This window comes from Apium graveolens, chromosome 4, assembly GCF_009905375.1.
Source record: "Apium graveolens cultivar Ventura chromosome 4, ASM990537v1, whole genome shotgun sequence".
NCBI lineage: Eukaryota > Viridiplantae > Streptophyta > Magnoliopsida > Apiales > Apiaceae > Apium > Apium graveolens.
The window spans coordinates 311,661,752-311,684,544 of NC_133650.1; the positions used below are offsets into that span (position 1 = coordinate 311,661,752).

Here is a 22,793-nt window from a genome sequence, read left to right on the forward strand (position 1 = left end):
TTATCTATTTTACTATCGACAGTGCCCTTCGGATTACTCGGCTCAATAGCATCCCAAACTCCTTGGGCTTCCATAAACACTCGCATTTTCATTGACCAAGCTGTGTAGTTTCCCTTCGCCAACATAGGATAACTTAGGCCTATTGACCCTCCTTTCAACTTGTTCACATCCATAGCTGCTTTTGACATAAACCTCCACAAGCTCTATGGCTCTGATACCAGAATATTAGAAACATATGTATATATATTAACTGAGATTAATTCCCAGAATCAGAGTTTAAAACTATTAGTATGTCTGCAACTCTCTTGTGTTTATTTCATATTATTGAATAATGTTTACAATGTGCAAAAAGAACTTACAAGCAAAAATAACGGCTAGAAACTAGGAGTAACTTCATGGACTAACTACTTCACCCTACAAAGTCTCCATAACTGATTTATTCAAAAAACTCCTAAACACATGTTATTATTATGACCAATTCAACAGCTGCAAACGACACTAAACAAGTTTTAGATTATATCCAACAGTGAAGAGATTACAAGTGCTAACAAACAATCAGATTGCAGCATTACATGCACAAAGATTACAATCAAAATTTACAAGTATAAATTGGAAAAGAAAGATCAGATTGCATCATTGCTTTACCCCCTCTGTTCAGAAATGAGTTATGCTTTCCCTTTTGATTTGAATGAACCAGCAGAAGAAGACACAGAAGAACTGGAAAATCAACATCACAGAAGGAGGGCAAAGCTTAGCTGTGATTCAAGGATGCAAGTAGTAATGTGGCTTCTGAACAACCAGACAGAGGGGAAACTGAAGCATGGTGCAGTTTAAGAAGTGGCAAATCTGTTCAATGTATCAAGGAGAACAATCAGCACAATATGGAGCACTGCAAGGAGGCAAAAGGCAGCAAGTGAGCCATACAACATGTCAACAAATGGTCATAACTCAGGGAGAAAAAGAATACAAGTGCAACCTAATGCAATAACTGAGATAAACATGGGGGACAGAACATGCATATGAGACTTGGCAATACAACTGAAAGTATCTTCAACTACAGCAAACAGAATGATAAAGAGGGGACTCATTAAACCTCACACAAACCCTTTACATCCTGCTTTGAAAGAGGCAAATCTATTTCAAAGGGTTGAATGAGTTCTAAATTTGCTAATGGGAGACACACCAACAACAAAGAGACAATATTATCCCATGTACAACTTTATACACATTGATGAAAAGTGGTTTTATCTAAGCAAAAAATCACAGAAGTGGTTTTATCTAAGCAAAAAATCACAGAGGGTTTACCTGGAAAGAAATGAAAAAGGCAAATATAGGGCAGCCAAGTCACGCAAATTCATACCTAAAGTTATCAACACATATGCCAAGAAGACCCACAGTGGCAACAAGTTTATCAACAAAGGGACTTTAGATTCATTTTGGTGCTACCAGTGCAAGTCACTGCACCAATGTGAGGGTCGGTAAATCAAGTCACTGCACTAATGTGAGGGTCGGTAAATCATATTTTGTAAACAACTTTAAATGGATTGAAGGTAATAAAATAAACGGATCATAAATCATATATAAAACGTATATGACTATTATATCAGATTTTCGAGTCAAATATAGAGGGAGATATCGAACGGTGGGTATCAGTTTAGTTACCAAATTTTAAAGGCTCAGTCATACTTGATTTTAACTCTTTTTTTGTCAGGTACTTGCTTTTAACTTCTTTTTTTTTGGACAACTTGCTTTTAACTTTTAATTACTTTTGATTTGATTTCACTGAAGGTAACCTTCTCTCTACTTCCAACGTTTCAGAAACAAATAAATTAGGCAACCGTTTTTGTGTGGGTCTTTTCATCAAACAGTTGAGGGTCATCCAATCTGTTTGTTGAGGATTACAAAGCATTCGAACAAAGATGCAAACAAAGAAGAATAGGCTGACTTCTCAACCATCCCCGTAAGTTTATCTTTGTTTAATAATTTATTTGAAAGTAATAAATTGCCTGATGAGAGTTGAGGTTTATTTCGATCAATCGTCAACAGGAACGATCTTATCTAAGCTAGAAAGAGAATCGCAATCGAAGAAGAAGATAACTTTTACATTAATCTTCTTCCATGGCTTCCACCAGTAATCTTGAAATAACTGCCGCTTCCTCTTCTTCATCATCATCTCCACCCAAGGCCTGGGATGTGTTCTTGAGCTTTTACGGTGACGACACTCGCAAAAGCTTTACTTCACATCTTTACGCTGCTTTGGATCAAGCTGGAATTTTAACCTTCCGAGACGATCCTGCTCTTCAAAAGGGCCAAGAAATTTCATCCGGGCTGCTAGATGCAATCAGAGATTCAAAGATGTTTGTCCTCATTATTTCCGAGAACTATGCTCGTTCCCCGTGGTGCCTTAAAGAGCTCGTCGATATTCTTAGTTGCAAGAAAACTGAGAATCAGGTTATTCCCGTTTTTTACTATGTCGATCCATCAGATGTCCGTCACCAAAAAGGGAGTTTTGGAGACGCACTTGATTATCATTATCAGAAGAAGCGTTACTCTCCTGAGATGATAGACGAGTGGAAATCAGCTCTTGCTCAAGTCGCTGCGCTATCAGGGTACCATCTTAAAAAAGAAGCAACTGAGTACGTCCCTTTATCTTATTCTTCCACCTATTAGAATAATAATGTATCTTGACATTACTATATGACTGCAAGTCTGTATTTTGTATTACAAACAGAAATGAATCAGAAACTATTCAGAGCATTGTAGAGAACATCGCACAAAAAGTATCTACAAAGGTCAATAACAAATATCTGATATCTGAACACTAAAAAATACATTTCAATATACTTTAATAACAGGAATGAAGCGGAAACTATCCAAAAGATTCTAGAGGACATCGCACCACAAGTATCTACAAAGGTCGTACATGTTGGAGAAGAACTGTTTGGGATAGATTCTGCTGTAGAAGAAATATATCAGAAGCTGCAGATGGAATCAAATGATGTACGTGCCATTGGGATCTGTGGGATGGGCGGAATTGGCAAAACTACTACTGCCAAAGCTTTCTACAACAAATATCATCCCAATTTTGATAGTTGCTGCTTTATTGAAAATGTCAAACAATATTCACAGGGAGGTAGTCCTCTACTTCCCTTAATTCAGCAACTACTGACTGTGCTTCTCGAACTCAAGGATTATAAGGTCACTGATGTCGTCAGTGGAATTAGAAAATTGGAACAAATCCTCCGTTTCAAGAGAACACTCATAGTTCTCGATGATTTGGACCAATCAAGCTACTCAGAATTTCTATCAAAGCACTGCAATTTGTTTTCAGCAGGAAGTAGAATTGTTTTTACGTCAAGAAATGTACACCTACAAAATCAGTTAAAAATTGATTTAAAACATGTAGAGCTATACATGGTGAATGAATTGGGACAAGAAGATTCTTTGAAGCTATTTAATTATCACGCTTTCGGAGAAGTAACACCGCCCGCAAGTTTAAGAGAGCTCTCAGTTGGCTTTGTAACTTATGCTGGAGGTCTTCCGCTGGCTCTGAAAGTGTTGGGTTCTTCTTTGCGAGGTAGAACCAATGATAAGGTATTCTGGAAAGGCAAACTTGAGGAAGTTAAAAAAATTCCAGAGAACAAGATAATGGAAATTCTTCAACTGAGCTACAAGGAGTTGGATGAGAACGCAAAATCAATATTTTGCGATATTGCATTCTTCTTTGTTGGAAAGTTCAAATATGAGGCTGATATCGTATTTAGATCTTGTGATTACTCTCCAGAAGTTGGTATACCGGAACTATTGGAAAGATGTCTACTTACGATTGATAGATCCGGTGTACTTGGGATGCATGATCTTATACAAGATATGGGAAGGGAAGTTTCAAAGGGTAAACACTTATTCTTGCAAGAAAATGCAGGGGAGTATTTGCAGAATTGGAAGGTAACTTAAACCCATATAGATTTTTAAAATATGAGTTATCCTAATTTAATGGAATTGATATCGGAAGGAGGTTAGTAGCTTTAAGTCTATAAAATTAATAAACTATTATCTTCTTCTTCAAAAAATAAACTATTATCAAATTAAAAAGTTATGAATTATTTATTTTTTTCAAAATACTGAATTGTAATTAGGTGACCATTTTTGTCCAGTATAAAGACAAACTATATTTACCCTACTTATTTTTTGTGTTTGCAGGATATTGAAGGTCTCGTCTTAGATCTAACTCAATCAACGGAAAAACAAATCAATACCCAAATATTTAAGAAACTACCCAAATTGAGATTACTTGAAATACATAATGTTGACGGCATTAAAGGACATTTTAAAAATTCATTTCAAGAATTAAGATGCATCCATTGGAATTATTGTCCGTGGACACGGTTGCCTTCGAGTTTTCGACCAAAAAAGTTGCTATCCATGATTATGCAACATAGCAATTTCAAGACGTTATGGGATGATGCAATGGTATGAAATTAAATTTGTTCACTACTTTTATAGAAATTTGATCTATTCATATTTTGTTCATTTAATATTAAAATAATATATATTTTTACTTATTTTTATCCTAAAATATAAAATATGTAGTAATATATAAGAATTTAATTTTTGACTTTTGTATTCTTTTAAACGGTCTTTCACGAGTTTGAATGTGATAAATGTCGAATTGAAGTTGAAAACAACTCCCAACTTTGAAAATTCAAAATCTATTGAGAGATTATTCTTTTATGCCACATAGCAATTTGAAGATGTTGTGGGATGATGCCATGGTATGTATACTTTTATAAAAATAGTATTTATACATATTTTGTTCAATTAGTTATATGTATTTTTATATATTTTATCCTAAACTACAGGATATAACACAATATGTAGATATTTGTTAGTGAGAACTAGCAAAATTTACTTGTTTTTTACTAACATAATTTTAAGGGCAATGTAACTGTGAATTAATATTTTATTTTTTTGTCTTTTGTATTATTTAAAACAGCTTTTCACAAATCTGAAGATGATAAATATCGAATACTCTCTAAACTTGAAAACAACTCCCAACTTTGGAAATTCAAAATCTATTGAGAGGTTATTATTTAGTGGTTGTGAGAGCTTGCTAAAAGTCCACCCATCAATTAGAGAGTTGACTGGTTTGTGTGTTTTGGATTTGACGGAATGCATTAACGTGAAAGTATCGGCTGAAACACTGGGTCAGTCAAGTGCATTGACCTATTTGTATTTGAGTTATTGTAGCAATTTAACACAATTGCCAAAGCAATTGGGTGCTATGAAATTGTTGAAGGAGCTTGATGCAAGTTACACCGCTATTGAGGAACTGCCAGATTCAATTACTCAACTCAAGAAATTGGCTTTGTTGAAATTGGACGGTTGCAAGAAGCTTAAAAAGCTACCAGAACAGATTGGGAATATGGAAGGCTTAAGGACATTTCGTGCAAGTTATACTGCAATCGAACAACTTCCAGATTCGTTTGGAGATCTCATTAATTTGGAGATACTGGATTTGATTGGCTGCGAAAATCTTTGGTATCTTCCAAATAGCTTATGGAAGCTCAAGTTGCTTCAAGTACTAAATCTGCGGTGGTGTTCAAAGCTGAAGCGATTGCCTGATAAATTGGAGAAGATGCAATGTTTACAACAGCTGGATGCATCCGGAACAGACATCGAAGAAGTACCAGATTCAATAGGACTACTGAGTAGGTTAAGAATATTGAATTTGTCTGGCTGCAACAAGCTTAAAAATCTGCCAGATAGTGTATGGAATCTTCCATCACTTACTGTATTATATATTTTACAAACGGACATGGGTAGAATTAATCTGCCTGCTACAGTGAACAATACAAAGTTGGTAAGTTTGTCTCTGAAGTGTGATGTAAGAGTATGGCTGCCTGTGATTTCAAGTTTCTCTTGTTTGAAAAGTTTAGTTCTTACTGCTGGGGATGAGAGTTTATCTTCAACCGAACCATTCAGTCTCTCTATGCTTCACAACCTACAGTTTCTAGCATTGCATAACTGTACAAATTTCGGGTCATCGCTTCCGGATCTTCCTCTTAATATATCAGTCTTACACCTAAATCGGCATGTAACACTAGTACATCTACCCGATTTATCAAGCTTGAAAAGGTTGAAGACGTTGGTGATAGAGAGTTTCATCGGCCTTAAATCACTTTCATCACCTCCTCATATTCAATTACTTAGAATTTATGATTGCAAAAGCCTACAACATCTATCAGACGTGTCAATGCTGAAGGAATTGAGTGATTTGAGTTTTGGTATATTTACCATTCCGAAACCAGCTGTTTCGAGTTTTCTTAATGTTGGTTTCTGTCTTAACTCCCTTCTTGTATACACAATCAAACTTGAATAAATATAACTTCGATTATTTTATGTTGCAGGACATAGGTTTATGGAAACAGTTCCTCCCTTCCGATAAAGTTGAGCTACCTAAGATTGCAGAATGGATCAGCTATAAAAGCACTGGGCGTTCAGTCTGTATTGTGGATATCCCTACAATGCCGGCAGATAACTTCTTAGGTCTTGCTCTCTCGATTCTTTTTAGGAGCGGAACTGGTAAATTTAATTTTAGCATAAAAGCTGTTGTTACCAATCAAACAAATGGTACAACAAAGTCCTGTCTGATTCCTGTATATGGCAGCAGTCGAGGGGGTGAAGTAAGTTATGTGGCAAAATGCATAAGAGGAGATGAAATCTCAATTAGAAGTAGAGATAGAATTCAGATTGTACTACAAAGACAAACATTTAGTCTTGATGCGAAGGTAGAGCTGTTAGGCGCCCATGTGATACAAAGAACACTCTCCACCCCTGATTTCCCCTCTGCTCTCAACAACTTGATAAAACTTTCTAAGATAAACTTTCTAAGAAGCTGATATTTCTGGGATTTTAAGTGGAGTTTTGTGGATCATGTGAATTATATATCACTTGATTATATTATAAATTTAGTTATGTAATAAATTCCTCTTATACAAATTATTCTTTGTGCTCTTTTAATATATTTCTCATCTGATTTCAACTTTACAAAATAGAAACTATTGTATATCGAACCTCTAATATACACGAAGCCCATTTTAGTCAGTCATGTTAGTACTAGTGTAAGTGTGTAACTTCAAAAATATTGCTACAAGTTTTATGGTGTAATGTCATTTGTATAACTCTTATTTTAAAATTTTAGATTTAGTTATGTAGATTTGAATGCTCCAGTTAGTTGGGAAAACAAACGAGTACATTTTGTAAAAGGAGCGAAAGCTACAGAAGTTCAGCTTAAAATACCAAAGAGTCTTAAAAGCAGGGCACAAGAAGTTCAGCTTAAAAGTTTGAGCTACTCCACTTGAATGTTGTTCAAAAACAACATTACCATATCCTCACACTTCGAATATCTGACCAGAAGATCAGAACATGAAGACTAACATGAGAAAAGGCTTTTGCGCTACTGTTAGAGCTACTCATTCTTCCTGTGATTCTGCTGTCAAGTCAGGGATGCCAGCTCAGCAGAAGGATATCTCAGTATGATGATTCAGCAAGATACAACAGCTCAGCAACAGCTCAGCAAAGTTGTCAGGAGTTTGTTAGTTTGTTAGGATCTATATATATACTCTGCTGTAACTTCTCTGTGATGTAACAAAAACAATTTTATCTCTCATTTGAAATAGATTCTAATTTCTATCATGGTATCAGAGCTTTATGCTCAAGTTACTCATGGCGACTTCATCTTCTCTGTAAATCTACGGTCGTAACACATCTTCTCTTCGGATTACTCTTAATTCACATTTTCCGCAAATTTCATCATGACTTCTGCGTCGTATTCATCAGCTACTACTGGTTCAACATCGTCGTTTTCGACTACTAGTGTGGATGTTAATCATCCATACTATCTTCATCCTTCAGATAATCCAGAAATGCAGATTATAGCTATGAATCTCAGTGAGAATAATTACAATCAATGGTGCAGATCTATGGAAATTGCACTTTCGTCTAAGTTGAAGTTAGGGTTCGTGGATGGATCGTATCTCAAACCAGCAGCAAATTCTCCACTACTTGTTCACTGGACTCGTTGCAACAATATGGTAACTTCATGGATTCTTAACTCGGTTTCAATTGAAATTCGAAATAGTGTTGTTTACATAAAAACTGCGTTTGATATTTGGAAAGATCTAGCAATTCGATATTCTCAAAGTAATGTTCCTAGATTATTTCAACTTCGATCTGAGATCTCGCATTTGACTCAAGAAAATCAATCAATTGCTAGTTATTTCTCTAAGTTTCGTGTTGTTCATGATGAATTGAACTGTATGAGTACTAGACCTAGGTGTACCTGTACGTTATGCACCTGTTCTGTTAATAGTAAACTGGAGCTTTATGAACAAGATATTCAATTGGCACAATTTCTAATGGGATTGAATGAGCAGTTTACTGGAATTCGAGGTCAAATTTTGCTTATGAAACCATTACCTTCCTTAAGTCAGTGTTATTCATTGCTTTTGCAAGAAGAGAATCAGCGTTCACTTGCCTTAGCTACACCAATTCCATCTGAATCTCTAGCTATGTCTGTTAAGGCTTCTGGCAATAAGTTCAGTGCTACTAAAGGTGTATGAAGGACTCAGGACTCAGGAAAACAAGGATCAATTAGTCTGCGATTTTTGTCACATGTCAGGTCATACTAGAGATCAATGCTACTGTATTCATGGTTTTCCTTCATGGCACAAATTATTTGGTAAACCTAAACCCAAACCTCGTCTCAATACTGGCTCTGATGGTAGTGTGAAGCCTTATGCAGCTCAAGTTGTTGGTGATGTGACTAAGGATCAGACTTCATCTGTTTGTGATATGATCCAAGGTCCTAATATAAGTGCATCTGAATCTGAATCTATTACTCTGACCGGAGGACAGTGTCAACATCTTATTCAATTGCTTAAGCAATCTACTACTTCATCAAACTATGTTCCTGAGGTGAATTCTACTAACTGGTATTCATCTATACATGGTACACAATTTGCTGGGACAAGTTTGCATCTTGCAAATAGTGTTTATCCTGACAAGGCTTATGCAGTTGATACTTGGATTGTGGACACAGGTGCCACAGATCATATTACACCTTATGAACATCTTCTATCAGATATTGCCTCATTCACTTCTGTCTTACATTTGCCCAATGGAGCCACTGCAAATGTTACGCATATTGGGAGTATCAAACAACGCTCAGAGATTGTGTTAGCTAATGTCCTTTGTGTGCCATCATTTGATTATAATCTCTTATCTGTCTCAAAGTTGTTAAGTGTCTCAAAGTTGTTAAGTGACAACAAGTGTGTTGCTACATTCACTCCTGATTGTTGTTCTTTGAATGCACCTCATTGGCACAAATCTCTTGACATAGGAAAAGAGAGTAATGATCTTTATTTACTTAGTCAAAAGCAACTAGCTATGCACACTGCTTATGCTGCTTCTCAAACTGTGACATGTGCTGCTAGTATCAATAAAACTCTTCTCTGGCATAACAGACTTGGGCATGTGCCTCCTGCAGTCTTAAAGCTGTTACCTATGGATGGTCTTACTCATGATATATCTCCCTGTGATAGTTGTTTGATGGCCAAGCAAACCAGATTTTCATTCCCTAACAGTCACACTACTTCTTTAGCTATCTTTGAGTTGGTGCATATCGACTTGTGGGGTCCATATTGTTACAAGACACATGGTACATGTACTATGTTCCTTACCATTGTTGATGACAGGTCCAAGGTTACTTGGGTTTCTTTGCTGTCTGATAAGTCAATGGTACCCAAATTGCTGACTGATTTTCTACAGTTTATCGAAAATCATTTTGCTACTACTATCAAGACAGTGCGCTCCGATAATGGCTCAGAATTCTTGAACAAAACTGTGGCCTCTGTTTTTGCTGCTCGAGGTATTTTGCATCAAACCACATGTGTCTACACACCACAGCAAAATGGTCTAGTGGAACACAAGCACAGGACTTTGCTTAATATTGCTAGATCCTTGCGGTTTCATTCCAGTGTGCCCATTGACTTTTGGGGTGATTGTTTATTAACTGCTTGCTATGTGTTAAACAGAACTCCTTCTTCTCTATTAGGTGGCTTGACTCCTTATGAGATTTTACATAAGACTGCACCTGATTTTCTTGAGCTGCGTGTGTTCGGAAGTTTATGCTTTGCTACTGTTGTTCCGCATCCAACTGACAAATTTGCACCTCGTGCAATTAAAGGGGTTTTTGTGGGTTAACCCTTTGGTAATAAAGGTTATAAAGTGTATGATTTACATACTAGACATATTTTTGTTGCCAGGGATGTGTCCTTCTATGAGGATATTTTTCCGTTCAAGGATTTGCCTACATCTCCTCCCTCTCAGTTGTTTCCTGTCAATGATAGTTTTGTTGACAGTGATCCATTGTCTACTGTTGGTTTAATCTTTCCAACAACAAGGTCTGGTTCTGGTTCTGTACCAGCTAGGGAGGGTTCTCAGGATTCTTCTAATCCCTTATATTCATCTAGACCCACTCGTACTAGGACCTTACCTTCTAAGTTTGCTGACTATACAGGTCTCCCTGCTAGTCTTTGTGCTAGTATTCAACTACAACCTGGTTCTTCTTTACAGGGATATGTAGATTGTCTTCCATTTGATCCAATATCCGTTTCATTTGTAGCTCATGTTGCCAAGATTATTGAACCTGTTTCTTACAAGCAGGCTGTCAAACACTCTATCTGGTGTGAAGCTAGGAGTGTGGAGTTGGCTGCTTTGGAGGCTAATCACACCTGGTTTGTTGAACCCTTGCCTCCTGGTAAAACGATAGTCGGGTGTAAGTGGTTGTATAAAGTGAAGTACTTACCCAATGGAGTTGTGGATCGTTATAAAGCTCGCCTTGTTGCAAAAGGGTTTACACAAACAGCTGGCTTGGATTACTTCGAGACGTTTGCTCATGTTGCTAAGATGGTCACCCTTCGAATTTTGTTGACTTTGGCTGCTAAACGAGGGTGGTGTGTTAAACAACTTGATGTCACAAATGCCTTTCTTCATGGCATTCTGGATGAGGAGGTGTACATGGCCTTTCCTCCAGGTTATACTCCTTCTAGTCAGTTGTTGTCTGTGTTACCAGTACAACGATGGGTCTGTAGACTTCTCAAGTCCATTTATGGGCTTAAGCAAGCACCACGTCAGTGGTTTATTGCATTGTCTCAAGCCCTGTTGCAGTTTGGCTTTGCTCAGTTGGTTAGTGACTCTAGCCTGTTTCAAATTACTCGTGCTGGTGATGTTGCCTACGTCCTTATCTACGTTGATGATATGCTCCTTACTGGTTCTAATTCTACTTTACTTGATGAGATTGTGGCATTCCTTGGTACTTAGTTTAAATTCAAGGACTTAGGTCCACTACACTATTTTTTGGGCCTGGAGTTTCATCGTACTGTTCAGGGTATTTTTGTTAATCAGCATAAATATTTGTTGGATATTGTTAAGGATTGTGGATTTTTAGATGTCAAGGCTGCCTCTCTTCCCATGGATCAACTTCATTCCTTGTTGGGTGATGTTACTTCCTCGTTCCTTTCTGATGCGTCTGCTTATCGACGTTTGGTTGGTCGCCTTATATATCTTACGATATCTCGTCCTGACTTGTCTTACTCTGTTCACGTCTTGGCTCAGTTTATGACTTCACCACGTGAGACTCACTGGGCTGCTGCTTTAAAAGTGGTCAAGTATATAAAGGGTACTTGGCATCAGGGGTTGATGTTTTCTGCAGTTTCCACTATTTCTTTGACTGCGTACTGTGATGCTGATTGGGCCAGCTGTCCTAATACTAGATTGTCTCTTACTGGGTTTTGTGTTTTGTTGGGTGATTCATTGGTGTCCTGGAAGTGTAAGAAACAGCAAATTGTTTCTCGGTCATCTGCTGAGGCTGAGTACAGATCCCTTGCTGATACTTGTTGAGAAAAGGCTTTTGCGAATGACCTGTTTGGTTCCTCTTTCGATTAAAAAAAAATTTTTGATTGCTAAAGAAAAAGCTTGTCTAAAACCAGTGAGTACTCAGTTATTAAGCCTGTGCTAGACTCAAAACAGTTTACAGAAGTTTACTCATAATCCAGATCTCAAATTTTCTATATCAAGGCTTTGAGGGTCAGGTTGACAAATTATTCTGTGGTGGTTGATAGATCAAACAAGTGATAAACTACTTCATGAGAGTTTTACGAATGTTTAGCAAAAAAATAAAGGTAGTCCAGAAAGAAGCATCGATGTTAACTGTAGAGGTAAATAACTTGCGCTTAACTTTGAATCAACGTAATTTTAGTTTTCAATTAACATCAACTAATCAACCAGAACAAACACTGATAAGCTATAAAGGAAATAATCTAACTTATAATCGCACTGCATCCCTCTAAACCTGATAAGGGTCGGTTTATGTTTGAACTCCTTCCCTGCATCCCTCTAAATGATACACAATCGCACTTATAATCTAACTTCCATTTTTCTATTTTACAGGTAATAAATATAAGAAAACACTCCCTCCCTTTCTATATAGCTGAGGTACCAAAGATTGGAGAATGGTTCAGCTATAAAAGCAGTGGGCGTACAGTCTCTATTGATATCCCCACATTGTCGGATGATAATTACTTCTTAGGTCTTGCGGTTCTTTCTACGAGCGAAACCGGTAATTATGATTTTAGCATGAAAGCTGATGTTACTAACAAAACAAGTGTTACAACAAAGTCTTGTCTGATTCCTGTATATAACGGCATTATAGGGGGTGAAGTATATTATGTGGTAAAATGCGTAAGCGGAGATGAAATTTCAATCAGAAGTGGAGATAGAATTAGGATTTTACTACAAAGACAGTTATATAGTATTAATGGACTCATAGAATTTGGCAAGCTCAAATCAGTTGGTTCCAAAGATAGTTTTTTTGAGGTTGGTTTGTGTTTTACATCCCTCCCTATATCCCTCTAAATGATACACATTCACGCTTCTGTAAATCTAACTTCGTCCTTTTATGTTGCAGGTAATAGATGAAATCCTCCCGTTATATGAAGTTGAGGTGCCGAAGACTGCAGAATGATTCAACTATAAAAGCAGTGGGAGTACAGTCTCTTTTGATATTCCGAAACAGTTGGCAGATAACTTCTTAGGTCTTGCTCTCTCGGTTTTTTTTACATGCAGCATCAGTAATCATAGGTATAGCATGAAAGCTGATGTTACTAATAAAACAAATGGAGCATTTCACATCGGTCAGAGAACTTAACCGATGTCTGATCAGAGTAAAGATGTGATACAAAGAACACTCTCCACCCCTGATTTCCCTTCAGTTTTGGGCGATCTGATAAACAATTTCCACCCGATACCCGATAAATTGAAACGTGGCCTAGTTATTTGTTTTCTTTTATGTATTCTTTTGTTGCTCGGATGGATTAGAGATCAGTTATCTCTACCTTATTTATTTATTTAGTATGTAATGAATTTATTTCGTTTGAATTATACTCTTTTGCTCTTTCGATATTTTTTCTTTTCAGATTTCAATTTTAAAAAGTAGAAACTATTGTATTTTGTATTCAGGAGCAGAACATGTACTAGAGTTTGCTCATCAAAGACTAGACCGGAGTCCGGTCACCAGACCTTCACAGTTACATTGTTGTCAACTACCAAAGTAGCTTTTAGGGGTCATCTGGGATAAAAGTGTAGCAAATACAATAGCAACCATTCTTAACAAGAAAGTTGAACTACCATCAGACTAGTAATGGATATCACTACAAGAAATTTAGAATATTCTGATTAATATCTGTATGAATAAAAAAACCTGGAAAACCAGCCTGGCTTGGCATGCAGGTACTTTTTAAATTTACCGTTGACTGACTTCATATCCAAAACCATACTGAAACTAAGGCTTCCCGTACTCAACAACAAGCATTTTTCTTCCATGGCAACGACTAGTAATCTTGAATTAACTGCCCCGTCTTCTTCTTCTTCAACGTCTGTCACCTGGGATGTCTTCCTGAGCTTTTACGGTGAAGACACTCGCAAAAACTTTACTTCACATCTTTACTCTGCTCTGGATGAAGCTGGAATTTTAACCTTTAGAGATGATCCTGCACTTGAAAAGGGCCAAGAAATTTCATCCGGGATACACAATGCAATTAGAGATTCAAAGATGTTTATTGTAGTTATCTCAGACAACTATGCTAGTTCGTCGTGGTGCCTAAATGAGCTTGTAGAGATTCTTAGTTGCAAGAAAACAGAGAATCAGGTTGTTCCTGTTTTTTACTATGTTGATCCAACAGACGTCCGTCGCCAGACAGGGAGTTTTGGAGATGCTCTTGATTATCACGAGAAGCTTCACTCTCCTGACATGATAAACAAGTGGAAATCAGCTCTTGCTCAAATTGGGGAGGTATCAGGATACCATCTCAAAAACCATGCGAATGAGTACGTCTCTTTACCTTGCTCTCCCTCATATTAGCATAACGAATTGTCATGTGATTAACCACTCAAGAAATTTTCTATAAAAATGCATGAAGATTTAGAAGTTGACACTCCCTGCAGGTTAACTTAGAAAAAGATTAGTAACCCGATAATTTGCGTTTGATCCACAGTTTCATTTTGTATGGTTGATTGTATCTAATCCTGCTTTTGTTAAGTTCTTTTAGATGTTAAAGCTAGAGCCATAATAATACTCAATACATAAACTTACAATTTCATATTTTTTAATTAAAAACAGGTATGAATCGAAAATTATTCAGAATATTGTAGAGAAAGTGGGACGACAAGTAACTACCAGCGCGTTGCACCTCGGAGAAGAACTGTTTGGGATAGATTCTGCTGTTGAAGAAATATATCAGAAACTGAGGATGGAATCAAATGATATACGAGCCATTGGGATATGTGGGATGGGCGGAATCGGGAAAACTACTACCGCAAAAGCTTTCTACAATAAATATCATACCAATTTTGATAGTTGCTGCTTTATCCATAATGTCAAACAATATTCACATTACTTGAGCAACTGGTGAATGCACTTCTCGGAAGGAAGGATTATAAGGTCCCTGATGTTGACAGTGGAATTAGACAATTGAAACGAATTCTACGTTTCAAGAATTCTTCAACTGAGCTACAACGAGTTGGATGATGATACTGTGAAATCAATATTTTTCGATATTGCATTCTTCTTCGTCGGAAAGTACAAAAATGAGGGTGTTGACATATTTAAATCATGTGGTTACCATCCAAAAGTTGGAATTAAAATTCTATTAGAAAGATGTCTAATCATGATTGATGATAACAACATATTTCAGATGCATGATCTTATATAAGACATGGGAAGGGAAATTTCCAAGAGCACACGGTTATTCTTGCGAGGAAATGAATGGAAATTTTTGCAAAATCAGGAGGTAATTAAATCCCATAAACCGTGTTGTAGAAAATTGTTATCTAACTGAGGAAATTTAATAGCTTTAAGTCTATAAAATTCATAGACTATCAATAAATTAAAAGTTATTGACATGATCTTAATTTCTTTTCAAAAAAATTTACATATGGGATTATGATTAGATAAATATTTTGTCCAGTGTAAAAACAAACTATACTTATATTTCCTACTTTTTGTGTTTGCAGGGATTAGATAAAATTGAAGGCCTCGTCTTAGATCTAACTCAATCAAGGGAAAAACTAATAAATTCTCAAATATTTGAGAGGCTACCCAGATTGATTACTTGAAATATGTGACGCTCACGGCATTAAAGGACATCTTCGGAATTCATTTCCTCAATTAAGGTGCATCTATTGGAATTATTGTACGTGGACACAGTTACCTTCTAGTTTTCGACCCCAAAAATTGATCTCCATCAATATGCCATTTACCAATTTCAAGATGTTGTGGGATGATGCTATAGTAGGAATCATAATTCGTTCACTACTCTTATAAAAAAATATTCATACATATTTTGTTCATTTAATATTACAATAAATCATATTGTTATTTATTTATATTAAATAATAAAATATATTATAATATGTAGAAATTTGTTATTAATGACTATGTATTAAAATAATCTATAAGAGCAATATAACTGTGTATTAAAATTTATAAAGTTTTTACCTTTGTCTTTTGTATTCTTATAAACAGCATTTCACGAGTCTGAAGATGATAAATGTCGAATACTCTCTAAACTTGAAAACAACTCCCAACTTTGGAAATTCAAAATCAATTGAGAGGTTATACTTTCGTGGTTGTGAGAGCTTGCTAAGAGTCCACCCATCAATAAGAGAATTGACTGGTTTGTATGTTCTGGATATGACATAATGCATCCCTGTGAAAAATTTGGCTGAATCATTGGGCCAGTTAAATAAACTGGGTTATTTGTGTTTGGGATATTGTAGCAATCTAAAGCAATTACCAAAGCAATTGGGTGATATGAAATTGTTAAAGGTGCTTGATGCAAGTTGCACCACAATTGAGGACCTCCCAGATTCAGTTACTCAATTGAGGCACTGGTGCGGTATTAGTGACAGGTTGTACATTTTGTTGTGGTTGTTCTACTTGTACTCTAGCTTCATGGGTATTATTTGTCCCTCCCACTAGTTCCTCTAAAACGACACTACTCATGGGTTTGTGATTCATTATATAGTCCTCCTCTAAGAATCTTGCATTGGTGCTAACAATGACATCCTGATTCTTTTGACTATAAAATAAATAACCTTTCGTTCCCATGGGGTAGCCTACAAACAACTTTACTTCTGTACGAGATTCTAACTTAGTCGCGTTCTTATTCAGCACATGTGCTGGACAACCCCATATCCGAATATGTCTTAGACTCGGTTTGTCCCCGGTCCACAATTCTAAGGGCGTTTTAGGAACCGACTTAGAAGGTACTAAGTTCAGAAGGTAAGCTACTGTCTCTAAGACATGTCCCCAAAACGACTTGGGTAAATCCGAATAACTCATCATCGATCTAACACTCTCTAAAAGATTCTGGTTCCTTCTCTCTGCTACACCGTTCTTTTGGGGTGTGTCTGGTGCAGTTAACTGAGATTCTATCCCATTTTCTGATAAATATTCCCTAAATTCTCCAAGCAAGTATTCGCCACCACGATCTGATCATAGTGACTTGATACTTTTATTAAGTCGCTTCTCTGTTTTAGCTTTGTACTCTTTGAACTTATCAAAGCACTCAGACTTACGGCGCAACAAATAAACGTACCTATATCTAGAATAATCATCAATGAAAGTGACGAAATACTCATAACCACCTCTTTCTTGGATATTCATGGGTCCACATAAATCAGAGTGAACCAATTCTAACACTTCTTTGGCTCTATTCCCCTTTGCCTTGAAAGGCCTATTAGTCATTTTACCTTCCAAGCAGGATTCACAAACTGGAAATGGCTCCACTGCCAATGAGCTTAAAGGCCCGTCTACTACTAGTCTTTGAATCCTCCTCAAGTTAATATGACCTAATCTCAAGTGCCAAAGATATGTTTGGTTCAAACTAGAAGGTTCCTTTCTTTTAATAGAGTTAGAAGATGTGTTGTTCAATTCCCTATATTGCAGTTGCAGTGCAGGTTGTCTAGGATTAATTATATATAAATTGTCTTACAATGTACCAGAACATATAATTCATTTATTCATCATAATAGAAATATTACGATCCAAACAAACATTATAACCATCCAAAGCAAGTTTAGAAACCGAAATTAAATTCCTTCTAAAAGAAGGTACATAAAGACAATTGTTCAAAACCAAAATCCTATCATAACCAAAAGATAAATGAATAACTCCAACTGCAACTACTGATACTTTCGTAGCATCTCCCATAAACATGTATATCTCACCATCTTTAAGCATTCTGGATAGCTGAAACCCCTGCATAGAATTACAAACATGATCAGTGGCTCCTGTATCTACACACCAAGTGCTCGTAGATATAGCCGCTATAAATGTTTCTGTAACTAGAGAAAGAGACATACCAGTATTGTTTGTCTTCTTAGGAAGAGGAGAATCATGTTTCCAGTGACCTGACTGCTTGCACCTGAAGCACTTTCCCTTAGGCTTTTTCACACCACCTTGAACTCCCACTGCCTTCACAGCTTTTTGTGTCTGAGCCTTTTTCTTTTTCTTAATACCTTTCGGCTTAGAGGAAGAACCTTTCTCAGCCACATTCACTTAAACACTCTGCCGAAATAATCCTTCAGCTGCCTGAAGTTCTGTCAGCAGTTCCGCGAGACTATACTGCCTCTTATTCATGTTGTAATTCAATCGAAACTGCTCAAAACTCTTGGACAAGCTCATAAGGATAATGTCAATCTGGGTTTCCCCGTCAAGTTCAGCACCAAGGATCTCTATCTCATTCAGATGTGACATCATCCTGAGAACATGATCCCTTACAGGTGTTCCTTCAGCCATCTGAGTGTTCATTAAAGCCTTCATGGCTACTTGCCTAGCAGCCCTATTCTGATCTCCAAAAAGTTCCTTGAGATTAAAGAGCATATCTGAAGCAGTGGCCATAGACTGATGCTGATGCTGCAAAACACCCGACATTGCTGCCAGAATATAACATCGCGACATCTCATCAGCCTTAATCCACTGCTTATAATACTCTTTCTCATCTTCAGGAGCATCAGCAGCAGGCTGATCAGGCTTGGGTTCATAAGTGCAAAACTTGTACTCCTCAGCAGTCAACACAATGTCCAAATTTCGTTTCCATTCAATATAGTTAGGTTCGGTAAGTTTGTTATCCTTAAGTATGGTGAATAGTAGATTAAAGCCCATTTTATCCTGAGAATCATGCATAAAAAAATATCACATTACACATAAATAAGGGTGCATTAAATATTAAGACCTATTGATTCCTCTAACAATTATTAAAATTAAATGCACTAACATCTAAACACCATAAGTTTCTGGTACGCCACGATGTGTGACATGTATACCACCTAAATTTGTTTAAATGTTACTTCGATCCTATTACTAAACAATATGCCACGTTGGGGTAGTCTATATTATTTTTCATAGCTAAGTGTATACCATCATCAAATCTTAAATTATTCGAAATCTATGAAACTTGGTACGCCACGATGGGTGGTGTGTATACCTTCCAATATTCGTAATTTTTCCTTGAATAGAATACTTCAATTCAATATTCATCAATGGTATGATTTCCAGGTAGTGGAGGAGTCACATCGGTCTCACTTAATATCCACAGCCTTACAAGTTCGATGAACCCGTTTTTGACAAAATCGCCCCATATCAGAAATATAGAAAATTTGTATTTATTCCTTTAAAACTTATTAATTTAAGAAGTTTGTTCTAGTAATTTCTATAACATTCTAGACACCATAAATTACATGCCATGATGGGTGACGTATATATAATTTATATTCGTCCTTATGTTAAATTACATACAAACAATAATGGAGACCATGGGATTTAATTTCATATTAATTCCCTCTCCCACTTAATACTTACTTTGACGATTTTAATCTAGATGCATCGTCCTATGTTATTTCTTCGAAGTCCACATGTATTATAACAACACAAAGAACACATAACATGGCAGCATACTATCATGATTAAAGCATTAATAAAAACATCCCTATGTCCATGTCATTCTAGCATGCTAAGGGTTTGTATCACATGGCATAACAACAAAGACAAGAAACACATAGTAGCAATAATCAAGAGAAGTAGAAATTATGTAAAACATAATAAACCACGATAAACCACGTGGAATCCAATCATAACAAAATAACCACGATTAAACCACGTGGGATCCAAACACATAATTAAAACATGGCCAGAATAGTGAATAATAACCTGCATCACAGAATCAATACAAGCATACCACTATATACATGCATATATAATCATGACATGGACAACATATCATAAAACGCAGAACCTAGAACCAGGCTCTGATACCAATTGTTGGATCTATCGAATCTTGGCCCTGTAATTTTATGATATTAATGAAAAGAGTACGAATAGACATTAACCTTAATCTCTACGGAGCAAGCGATTCAAATCCACGTCTTCTACTGTATTCCCTGATTCTCCTTGGACGAAATGTGGGTTTCGATCTCCCAAGGTGTACCTCTCCCAAAACTCCGAAATTCCAAAACCCTAGCTGGCTCCTTGAGAAAAACGGCTGCCTCTCTCAAACCCTAGGATGTGATTTCATTTTTTTTGTGTGTTAACCCTAGCTTTTGGAGAATGAGAATATTTATAGGCTATAGTAGGGATCATGGATCATTAGGTCAGGCCTTCTAATAACATTTCGGGCCAAGCCCAATGTCATTAAATATTAATTCAATCCACTAAAGAATTAATATTTGCACTACCTTTCCTAATTCCGTAAATTAATTATTTAATCCGGCTCCCATATTAATTGCTTATAAATTCCCCATGTTTAAGATATCGCATGTCCATTAATTAAATTAATTTCTGACAATTAATTTAATCAATATCTTTTATCCTTGATCATCCACTCAACCTTATAATTATACAAGAACAAATCTGCCTGCAGGACTAAAGCATAATTATCTTTATGAGCTTTCAAGAGGACATCATCACCCGAACATATTTTTCGGACACGGTTTCCTTTTATAGTTAATATCCCACTCTGTATATAATGTCATTGCCCAATACATAAATTCGTAATTTAAAATAAATTACTTAATGTATGAATCAAGGCATGTGCATTAAATACAAGTGTCAATTACTACATCCGGATTAAGAACCTAAGCAGTAATATATCTTAGAACCTTAGTTCTTCTTTATTGTCAGAATAAAAGAAATAATTATTCTACTATTTTGATCCCGTTCAATATACACAAAGTATACGAGTATTATTCAAAAGTCAGGATAAACTATTTCTAAATAATACTTTAGTCGTTCCAGTGGTTTTTCTAATACCACTTAGACTGTGAGCCTTTATTATATTATATAAGGAGTTTGACAATCTAATCTTCTGCTATCCCATTTGATACTAGATTGTTTATAATATATAATATACAGACTATGTGAAAACATGCATTCAAAATTCTTAAAAAATTTATTATTAAAGTATATACTTCAAACGAATATTTCAGTATAAACCCTAACATTTCTCTCACTTAATCACCCAATTTCTTTAATCCATTTTTCTCAATCGAGACCCCACTCCATCCTCACCCGCCATCGCCCACCGCTGCTCCACCACCTCTATCTCTCTCTTCCCCTTCTCCCCAACACTATTCTTTATCGCCCATATACCTCTGTCTCTTTCTTTGTGCAATCTCACCAATCTCACTGCCGAGTTGCCGTCAAGCCCATCTATGGTCGTTGATTTTCCGACTCTTGTTCATCAGTTTTTAACCATTTTTCGATAATTAACATATATTCAGCTTCGACGAATTCAATTATTTTTTATCGATTGATGGATCTACTTTAGTTTCGCCGATTTCATTTCTGGTTTGTTCCGTCAATAATTTTTAATCAAATTTAGTGTTTCTCAATTTTTATTGATTACTTTTCATTTTCTGGTGATTTTGGATTGTAATTGGTGATTCATTACATATTGATGATCTGTAGATGGTAGTGTTGGTGGTGATATCGTAGTCATTGTGTGGTGGAGTTGTAGGGGTAGTAGTGGTGTTGCTTCATTGACGTTTACGATGATAGTGGTGGTACATGCATGTAATCAGGTGATTTCTGTTATGAATTTGATGGTCAGAGTTATGAATGGAACTGGTGGGTAGATCTGGTGGCCGAAAACTATGGCAGGATGTGGTGATTTTTACTTTTTGTTGGTGTTTTTTAGGGAGCAGGTGCTAAAATTTTATTTTGCGATGGTGATTTTTGATTTGACGATAGTGATTTTCTAGTAGTCGCTGGAGTAGCCAGAAATGGTGGACACCGGAGGTGATGGTGGTTAATGGGTGGTTGAATGAGATAAAAGATAATAAATATTGAAAGTAAATATTAAATGAATAGTGAAGATCAATATGATGTATTTAAATGAGTGGATATGATTAGATCTCATATCTTACAATAATAAGTTCTTACTGAAGTAAGACCATATATATATATATGAGCATAAAATAAATTTTAGTGAAATATTTTTAATTTTAATTCTAAAAAATCACTGAAAACTAAAATATATTTAACACTTGTGGACGATATAAATAATCAATATCTTATTTATTATAATTAATTTAATTTATAATTTGGCATAATTTTTTTTTAGAACTTTATATATCTCGGTCAGCCCGAAGAACATGGATCATGGATCATGGATCACTTATACACACAAACGAGCTTTCATAATTTCTTTACATATAACTAGCTTATAACCCGTGCAATGCACGGTTTTCTAAATTTTATTTATTTTATTTTTAAAAATTTTAAAAATTTATTTTAAAAAATTTTAATATACATATATTGGTACTATTGATATTTGTATTTATATTATTATTATTTTTAATAGTTTGTTGTAATATTATTTCAACAAATACTGAGAAATACACCAATGTTGAATTTAATTACTTTTTTGTCCTGTATATTATATAGTTATATATAATAAAATATTAAATTATATTACGATTATAACATTGCATCATATTTTAGTATTTAAAGATTAGTAGAACAATCTTTTATTTATAATTGGTTGGACCTGTAATTATATTCTATCTAGAACCATATTCGAAGATTGTATAGTATTTTCGTGTTTAAGTCTTATTAGAACAAGGTGATTATTTTTTTATCATGATTGTACTAAGAATTTTTTTAATTGATTTTAGAG

General features: G+C 35.8%; 2 protein-coding genes and 1 long non-coding RNA gene across 12 annotated transcripts in view; 2 read left to right on the top strand and 1 right to left on the bottom strand.

Moving 5' to 3' along the window:
* The window catches only part of LOC141721769 (uncharacterized), an 86,716-nt gene that overhangs the window by 40,258 nt on the left and 23,665 nt on the right, over nt 1-22,793 (bottom strand). The window lies entirely within an intron of this gene.
* On the top strand, nt 1,774-13,425 carry LOC141721765 (disease resistance protein Roq1-like). 3 transcript variants are annotated; one of them, XM_074524850.1, is made up of 9 exons: nt 1,776-1,960; nt 2,047-2,636; nt 2,856-3,945; nt 4,201-4,470; nt 4,994-6,328; nt 6,408-12,278; nt 12,511-12,679; nt 12,773-12,936; nt 13,028-13,425. In XM_074524850.1, the coding sequence occupies exons 2-6, from the start codon at nt 2,119-2,121 to the stop codon at nt 6,897-6,899; spliced, it is 3,705 nt and encodes a 1,234-aa protein (XP_074380951.1). In that variant the 5' UTR covers nt 1,776-1,960; nt 2,047-2,118; the 3' UTR covers nt 6,900-12,278; nt 12,511-12,679; nt 12,773-12,936; nt 13,028-13,425. The 3 variants fall into 3 exon arrangements, with proteins under 3 accessions (XP_074380952.1, XP_074380951.1, XP_074380950.1); XM_074524849.1 differs by having other exon boundaries at nt 12,511-12,936; XM_074524851.1 differs by lacking the exons at nt 12,511-12,679; nt 12,773-12,936; nt 13,028-13,425 and having other exon boundaries at nt 1,774-1,960; nt 4,994-6,284; nt 6,408-6,586.
* On the top strand, nt 13,940-21,750 carry LOC141716828 (disease resistance protein RPV1-like). The gene is made up of 4 exons (XM_074519005.1): nt 13,940-14,445; nt 14,738-15,025; nt 16,396-16,514; nt 21,584-21,750. The coding sequence occupies exons 1-4, from the start codon at nt 13,940-13,942 to the stop codon at nt 21,748-21,750; spliced, it is 1,080 nt and encodes a 359-aa protein (XP_074375106.1).